At 39.5% G+C, this 8565-nt stretch overlaps 2 protein-coding genes across 2 annotated transcripts; both read left to right on the top strand.

The window, feature by feature from the left end:
• Positions 1 to 1037: 1037 nt before the first annotated feature.
• On the top strand, positions 1038 to 4898 carry LOC114073915. The gene is made up of 3 exons (XM_027919292.1): positions 1038 to 1244; positions 1309 to 2093; positions 2255 to 4898. The coding sequence occupies exons 1-3, from the start codon at positions 1038 to 1040 to the stop codon at positions 4896 to 4898; spliced, it is 3636 nt and encodes a 1211-aa protein (XP_027775093.1).
• Positions 4899 to 4956: 58 nt separating this feature from the next.
• Positions 4957 to 5665, top strand: LOC107027666. The gene is made up of 2 exons (XM_027919293.1): positions 4957 to 5039; positions 5086 to 5665. The coding sequence occupies exons 1-2, from the start codon at positions 4957 to 4959 to the stop codon at positions 5663 to 5665; spliced, it is 663 nt and encodes a 220-aa protein (XP_027775094.1).
• Positions 5666 to 8565: the final 2900 nt, after the last annotated feature.

An 8565-nucleotide genomic window follows, 5' to 3' on the forward strand; every position in this document is an offset into this window, starting at 1 on the left:
CACCCCCACAAGTTCATCAAAATACTGCTAGAATTCCTTTCCGTCCTAGACCACAATACAAAAAGGGAAATAGCATTAAAGATGAGTTCACTCCTATTGGGGAGTCGTATGCTAGCTTGTTCCAAAAATTAAGGACGTTGAATGTTTTGACTCCTATTGAGAGAAACATGTCGAATCCTCCCCCGAGAAATTGGATTATTCTCAACATTGTGCATATTGTTCTAATGCCCCAGGGCACAACATAGAGAGATGTTGATATTTGAAAAGGGTCATTCAGGATTTGATCGATTCTAATCGAATTATAGTTGAAAGTCCGAATGGACCCAACATCAATCAAAATCCATTGCCGAGGCATACTGAAACAAACATGCTAGAAATGATGAAGGGTCATGAAGAGTTTGCATCTCCGTATAAGCCAATCCTTAAGGTTGGAACTGGCATTGAGAAGTCGGCAAATGTTGTTGATTTAACAAAAATGATGCCCTTAGGGACGGAAAGTAGGTTAGAAAAGTTGAGTCCATTAAACACACCCATCTTAACAGTGAAAGGAACCCTTGAAGATGTTTGGGCAAGTCCGAGTAAGGCAAAATCGTTTGTCCCAAAAAGGCCAAACAAGCCTATCTTGATCGTGCAAGGGGCCCATATTCCTCCTGTGATTATCAGGCCAGTATCCCAGCTCCCAACGACTAACCCCAAAGTTGTTCCTTGGAATTATGAGCCTACTGTCGTGACATACAAGGGAAAAGAAATTGATGAAGAAATAGATGAAGTAGGAGGAATAACCCGTTCAGGAAGATGTTATGTCCCGATGGAATTAAGGAAAACGAAAAATCACCAAATACAAATAAAGAGTCCGGTCACTGAAGGAGAGGCAGAGGAATTCCTAATGAAGATGAAACTATCAGACTACTCCGTGGTGGAACAATTAAGAAAAACTCCAGCCCAAATCTCTTTGTTCTTTGCTAATACATTCTGATGAACATCGTAAGGCTGTAATGAAAATTTTGAATGAAGCACATGTTCCTAGTAAAGTTACAATGAGTCAGTTAGAGAAGATTGCTGGGAGAACATTTGAGGTAAACCGCATCACCTTTTCAGATGATGAACTACCCAAAGAAGGTACAGGACATAACCAAGGCCTACATATCACTGTAAAGTGTGAGCTTTCATATGTCACTCGAGTTCTAATTGATGGAGGATCTGGAGCAAATATTTGTCCTTTATCAACTCTACAGAAATTGAATGTTAGTGCTGAAAGGGTCCGACCCAACAATGTATGTGTTAGAGCTTTTGATGGGTCAAAAACAGATTGGTGAGATTGAGCTCGTACTAACCATAGGGCCTGTGGATTTCGCTGTGAATTTTCAAGTGTTGGATATCAACGCCTCCTACAATCTATTGTTAGGGAGGCCATGGGTGCATAGGGCTGGAGCAGTTCCCTCAATGTTGCATCAAATGATTAAGTTTGAATATGACCGACAAGAGGTGATTGTTCATGGTGAGGGGGATTTGTCAATCTACAAAGACTCTTCCTCCCCTTTTATCAAGGCGAATAATGAGAATGAGGCACTGGTTTATCAAGCTTTTGAGGTAGTGGTTATTGAGCATGTCCCCGAGGGGAGTGTCATTTCAAAACCAAATATGCCCATCGCGTCGGTAATGGTGGTGAATGAATTGCTGAAACATGGGTTTGAGCCGGGTAAAGGCTTAGGAATTTGCTTGCAAGAGAGAGCTTATCCAGTGAGTCTACGAAAGAGCATCGATGCTTTTGGCTTAGGCTACCAACCTAGAGTCGAGGACAAAATGAAGGCAAAGAAGCAGAAGAGAGATGTATGGTCACTTACCAAGCCTATACAACCAATCTACAAATCTTTCATCAAAGCCCGCGCAACAGAATCTTATCAATCATCTTTTCCAGAGCCAGTGATGAAAGTAAGCGAAGAAATGATCAACTATTTTCAAGATTTATTTGTCGAGGTTGATATGGTGGAACTCGGAGAAGGCACTAGCGACAGAGATGTGCAATTCATTGGTCCTGATGTCAATCTAAACAATTGGGAGGCCACCCCTCTCCCCGTTAAAGACGAGTCTTGGTAGTCTGTCTTGTTTTTTCTTTTGTCGTCCGATTCATTCAAGGATTGTAATTCGGATTTTATCTTGTCGTTTTATTTCAAACATTCTATTTCCCTTTTCAATAGGATGTAATTGCATCTTTATTTCAGTCTAATATATTTGTTCGTTTTCTTTTATACAGTTCTTTCTATGCCGATTCTAGTGATATGACATGCATGCAGAATTTTTCGCCAGATCTTAATATCCAATCTAATCTTCGACCTAATATTGAAATAATAAGTCAAGAAATCGAATATGATGAAGACAGAGTATTTGAAGAAGTAAGGAGGGATTTCAATCATTTTGAAAATAAGTCAAATCCAAACATGAGTGAAACTGAGACGATAAATTTGGGGGATCAGGAAATTATTAAGGAGACTAAGATAAGTGTACATGTTCGACATCAAAAGGACGATATAATCCAGGCCCTGTTTGATTACAAAGATGTTTTTGCGTCATCTTATGATGACATGCCTGGATTAAGCACTGACATGGTTGTTCACAAGTTGCCAATTGATCCTAATTTTCCTCCGATAAAGCAGAAGTTGAGAAAACTCAAAACCGACATGAGTGTAATAATTAAAGAGGAGATCACAAAACAACTTGAGGCCAAAGTCATTCAAGTCTCTCAATATCCTTCTTGGTTAGCCAATATCGTACCCGTCCCTAAGAAAGACGGCAAAGTTCGAATGTGTGTTGATTATCGTGATTTGAATAAGGCAAGTCCAAAAGATGATTTTCCTTTGCCTAACATCCATATTTTATTGGATAATTGTGCTAAACATGAGGTTGCATCTTTTGTGGATTGTTATGCGGGCTACCATCAGATTATTATGGATGATGAAGATGCAGAAAAAACATCTTTTATCACTCCATGGGGTACATATTGTTATCGTGTTATGCCTTTTGGATTAAAAAATGCAGGGGCAACTTATATGAGAGCAATGACAACCATGTTTCACGATATGATGCATAGAGAAATCGAAGTTTATGTGGATGATGTTATCATTAAATCTAAAAAACAGTCAAATCATGTGAAAGACTTAAGGAGATTCTTCGAAAGGCTCCGCAGGTATAATCTCAAGCTTAATCCTGCAAAATGTGTATTTGGAGTACCATCGGGGAAGCTTTTGGGGTTTATAGTCAGTCGAAGAGGTATCGAGTTGGATCCTTCAAAAATAAAAGCAATTCAAGAATTGCCACCTCCAAAGAACAAAACTGAGGTTATGAGCCTTCTAGGAAGGTTAAACTACATCAGCAGATTCATTGCTCAACTCACAACAACTTGTGAGCCTATCTTTAAGTTGTTGAAAAAGAATGCCACAGTCGAGTGGACCGAAGAATGTCGAGAAGCTTTTGAAAGAATTAAGAATTACCTATCGAATCCCCCTGTGTTGGTTCCTCCCGAGCCGGGAAGACCTTTGATATTGTATATATCAGTACTGGATAATTCTTTTGGTTGTCTACTGGGTCAGCATGATGACACTGGAAAGAAAGAGCGGGCCATTTATTACCTCAGCAAGAAGTTTACCGTTTACGAAGCGAAGTACACCCTTCTTGAAAGAACGTGTTGTGCCCTAACTTGGGTAGCACAGAAGTTGAAACATTATCTTTCATCTTACACTACTTATCTCATCTCTCGTATGGATCCGTTGAAATATATTTTTCAAAAGCCCATGCCCACAGGCAGGCTTGCGAAATGGCAAATATTGCTCACAGAGTTTGACATTATCTATATAACGCGGACCGCAATGAAAGCTCAAGCATTGGCAGATCATTTGGCAGAGAACCCTATTGATGAAGAATATGAACCACTTAAAACCTATTTTCCAGATGAAGAGATATCTTGTATCGATGAAGTTATTCACGATAACGATCAAGGTTGGAAGTTATTCTTTGATGGTGCCTCTAACAGGAAAGGAGTTGGAATAGGAGCTGTTCTTATGTCTGAATCAGGGGAATATTACCCTATATCAGCCCAACTTAGATTCTATTGTACTAATAATATGTCTGAGTATGAAGCGTGCATTTTGGGTCTGAGGTTAGCTGTTGACATGGGCATCCAAGAATTGTTAGTGTTAGGAGACTCAGACTTACTAGTTCATCAAATTCAAGGAGAATGGGAAACTCGAGACCCAAAGCTCATACCATATCAACATTGTTTACAAGGTCTTTGTCAACAATTCGTGTCGATAAAGTTTAGACACATTCCCAGAGTGCACAATGAGATTGCAGATGCATTGGCCACTTTATCTTCGATGCTCCAACACCCTGATGACGCTCATATCGACCCTTTATACATACAAATTCGTGATCAACATGCTTATTGCAACATGATTGAGGAGGAATTTGATGGTAAGCCTTGGTTTCATGATATCAAAACATATCTTCAGTCTGGAGAATGTCCGTCGGATGTAACTAGTAATCAAAAAAGGACTATTCGACGACTAGCAAGGGGTTTTTTCTTAAGCGGAGGCATACTGTACAAGAAGACACCCGATTTAGGTCTTCTAAGGTGTGTAAATGCTCAAGAGGCTTCCACAATCATGATTGAAGTACACTCAGGAGTTTGTGGACCTCATATGAATGGATATGTTCTAGCCAAGAAGATACTTCGAGCAGGATATTATTGGCTCACCATGGAGCAGGATTCCATACGATTTGTTCGTAAATGTCATGAATGTCAAATACACGGTGATTTGATACATTCTCCCCCTTCTGAGTTGCATGCAATGTCTGCTCCATGGCCTTTCGTGGCATGGGGAATGGATGTGATTGACCGATAAGACCAAAAGCATCGAATGGTCACATGTTCATCTTGGTAGCCATTGATTATTTTACAAAATGGGTGGAAGCAATAACTTTCTAGTCAGTGACCAAGAAGGTCGTGGTGGATTTCATCCATTTCAACATTATCTGTCGGTTTGGTATTCCAAAGGTGATTATAACTGATAATGCCGCAAATCTCAACAGCCACTTAATGCAAGAGGTATGCTACCGATTTAAGATTGAGCATCGAAATTCGACTCCGTATCGCCCAAAGGCAAACGGGGCTGTAGAAGCTGCTAACAAAAATAGAAAAAAGATACTTCGTAAGATGGTGCAAAGTTCTCGACAATGGCATGAAAAGTTGCCTTTTGCTTTGTTGGGTTATCGCACTACAGTCCGTACGTCAGTGGGCGCTACCCCATATTCACTGGTATACGGGACTGAGGCAGTAATACCTGCAGAGATTGAGATCCCATCTTTACGAATTGTTGTGGAGGCTGAAATTGATGATGATGAGTGGATCAAAACTCGGTTAGAGCAATTAAGTTTGATTGATGAGAAGCGTCTGACATCAGTATGTCATGGACAATTATATCAGAAAAGAATGGCACGGGCATACAACAAAAAGGTGCGTCCCACACATTTTGAAAAGGGTCAATTAGTATTGAGACGCATTTTGCCACATCATGCCGAAACCAAAGGCAAATTTTCTCCAAATTGGAGAGGACCATTTGTTGTTAAAAGGGTATTACCCAATGGTGCTCTTTACTTAGCAGATATATAAGGCAAAGTGACAGAAATGGTCGTCAATGCTGATGCTGTGAAAAGATATTACATATGATTTGAGTTTCGACATTAGAACCCCTTATGTTTGGGCTCGATATTTCAAAGGTTGATTCAATGGAATCTCTTGGTTATGCTGTTTCCTTGACTTTTAAAAAAAGGTTGCCAGAGCTATGTTCGACCTGATTTTTGTTTCGACAAGATACGTAGGCAGCCCTAATGTTGGGTTCGGTTCAACCAAATACAAATCCAAAAATTCATATTGTAGTATACTAGGGCAAAAGTCGTTTGTTTATTATTTGGTCTCTCATCTCAAATCTCAAAATCAACCCCATCATCTAAAGTCAATCAAAAAAAAGTCTTTGCATCAACCCTTGATATGTCGAGAGTAAGTTGGTTAACGGTAGGTAAAAATCCTGAATGGGCACCATAAGACAAATGTGAGTAGAAAGAAATAAAAAAGAGAGTCTTATTGGTGAAAACCCTAAGCGGGCACCGTAAGGCGAAAAGGAGTTGAATATAAGAGAGTCTTATTGGTGAAAATTCTGACATGCACCATAAGGCGGACGTGAGCTGGAGCAATTAACATGATAGAGTTTTAGCGGCAAAGACCTTCGTGAATATCACAAAGTGTATAAGGGTTCCAAATTATTTATGGCTTCATTAAGTGTCGGGATTCCACATCAAGATTGAATGATCAATAATGGTTGATGAATAGATTGGATAGCCAAGTCTGGAAATCAATTCAAATTGTATGGCATGATCGGTAGACTCGGTTCCCACACTCAGATAAGTTTTTCTTTCTTCTTCTTACTAAAAAAAAGAGTCTTCATTGAATCTTTTCTTTTATTCTCATATAGTTCGTAATTTTCTTATACTTTCGTCACTTTTTTGGTATGTATTTGAGTCGAGTCTTTGTCAAAAATTAGGAAGGAATTTCAAGACTCGCTACCAAGTCTCTAAATGGTACTAGGCGAAGCATCAGGCTACTGAGTTATAATCTGTCTTCAAGTGTTGAATTCAAAAATTCTCTGATTCTATGAAGGCTAAACAATGAGTGCTGTGAGATAAAGACATTGGATTTAGGTCCCAAAATAAGCAAACTTGGATGAAAGTACAATCAATCAATAATAAGTATTGACCGTTGGAAACAACCAAAGCGTCACAAGTGTTTGAGCCACCCTTGTTTAAAGATGGAACCACAAACCAACCACCACCTTTTCAAACTCACGAATTTTCTTTGTTGAAGCAGGGACACAAGTTGTTTCAGGATTGAGGATTCGAGGAACCTAGATGTTCGACCTAGTCTGCAGCGAGCGAAATGGAAACCCTACAATAAAGACTTGTGGAATATTATATGAAAGTTGGCTAATATATATCAAAATAGCAATTACTTGAATGTTGGAATATTTATTTTATTTATTTATTTATTTATTATTATTATTATTATTATTATTCTCCTTGAAGGAACTGTCTAATAATGAAGATAACATTCACAATGTTTCGTTGGTATTTTTAGTTTGTTGAAAATTTTATTAGCACAGGAACTTCCTGGATAATGGGATTAGCCGGACCCTCCTGGATAATGGGACTAGCAGGACCCTCCTGGATAATGGGAGTAGCAGGATCCTCCTGATAATGAGATTAGCAGGACCCTCCTGGATAATGGGACTAGCAGGACCCTCCTGGATAATGGGATTAGCAGGACCCTCCTGGATAATGGGACTAGCAGGACCCTCCTGGATAATGGGACTAGCAGGACCCTCCTGGATAATGGGACTAGCAGGACCCTCCTGGATAATGGGACTAGCAGGACCCTCCTGGATAATGGGACTAGCAGGACCCTCCTGGATAATGGGACTAGCAGGACCCTCCTGGATAATGGGACTAGCAGGACCCTCCTGGATAATGGGACTAGCAGGACCCTCCTGGATAATGGGACTAGCAGGACCCTCCTGGATAATGGGACTAGCAGGACCCTCCTGGATAATGGGACTAGCAGGACCCTCCTGGATAATGGGACTAGCAGGACCCTCCTGGATAATGGGACTAGCAGGACCCTCCTGGATAATGGGATTAGCAGAACCCTTCTAGATAATGGGACTAGCAGGACCCTCCTGAATAATGAGATTAGATTACTTTCTCATAGGATTAACACTTCCTAGTCTAGATTTTTAGTTTTATTTTCTCCTAAAATAAACACTTCCTAGTCGAAGTTTATGTTTTATATTTATATTTGCTAATAACTCACAAAAATTTTCCCAGTGAAAACTGGGGCAAAAATTTTATTTATTTTTTGTTTGTGGTGGTTCTCAGGCTTTCTCAAGCGAGACATGGATTTGAAATTCAAGAACAAAGTTTCAATTTTTGTAGAATAATCAACTCCATGATGATTAAAATTAGCTTCTTCTATGCATGTAGCAACCTCACTTCCACACATCTTTTACTAGTAAACTTTTGATCAAGAAAACACACATTCATTCAAGAGCATTTTTCAAGTTGTCATTTTGAAGAATGTCAAAAGTTCCGTCTAAGTGGCAAGTTCTGCCTCCATTCCAATTCTAAGTTAAGATATTCACTCAAAAATCAAGGTGATATCTTAAAGTCAAAATTCAAGTGAAGATTCAAGAAAAGCTGCGTGGATAGAAGTTTGTACATTTGTTTTTCTTTTGACTAATAGTTTTCAATTTTTACGTAAGGATAAGAGCCGCGATCTGGAGCCTCGATGGAACCTCACTTAACTTCCAACTCATCACTTTATCGCCTCGAACTACATGTGGCCTGATTCCCTTATCACCCAGGATATGTAGGATGTTCAGAACAAGGACTCGGTCGCAAAAATTTTGGTCTTTCAAATAAGAGTTCGGTCAAAACTTGTCACTTTGTCTACTTCTTTGTCTG

This window comes from Solanum pennellii, chromosome 8 (genome assembly GCF_001406875.1).
Source record: "Solanum pennellii chromosome 8, SPENNV200".
NCBI lineage: Eukaryota > Viridiplantae > Streptophyta > Magnoliopsida > Solanales > Solanaceae > Solanum > Solanum pennellii.

Bases quoted from the DNA above. Each gene is read 5' to 3' on its own strand.
- LOC114073915 (XM_027919292.1), top strand. From the start codon at position 1,038: ATGAGTCAGTTAGAGAAGATTGCTGGGAGAACATTTGAGGTAAACCGC. The intron at 1,245-1,308 runs GTTAGTGCTGAA...GGTCAAAAACAG, and splicing joins CAACTCTACAGAAATTGAAT to ATTGGTGAGATTGAGCTCGT. The intron at 2,094-2,254 runs GTAGTCTGTCTT...TCTTTTATACAG, and splicing joins CCCGTTAAAGACGAGTCTTG to TTCTTTCTATGCCGATTCTA.
- LOC107027666 (XM_027919293.1), top strand. From the start codon at position 4,957: ATGGGTGGAAGCAATAACTTTCTAGTCAGTGACCAAGAAGGTCGTGGT. The intron at 5,040-5,085 runs GTATTCCAAAGG...AAATCTCAACAG, and splicing joins CAACATTATCTGTCGGTTTG to CCACTTAATGCAAGAGGTAT.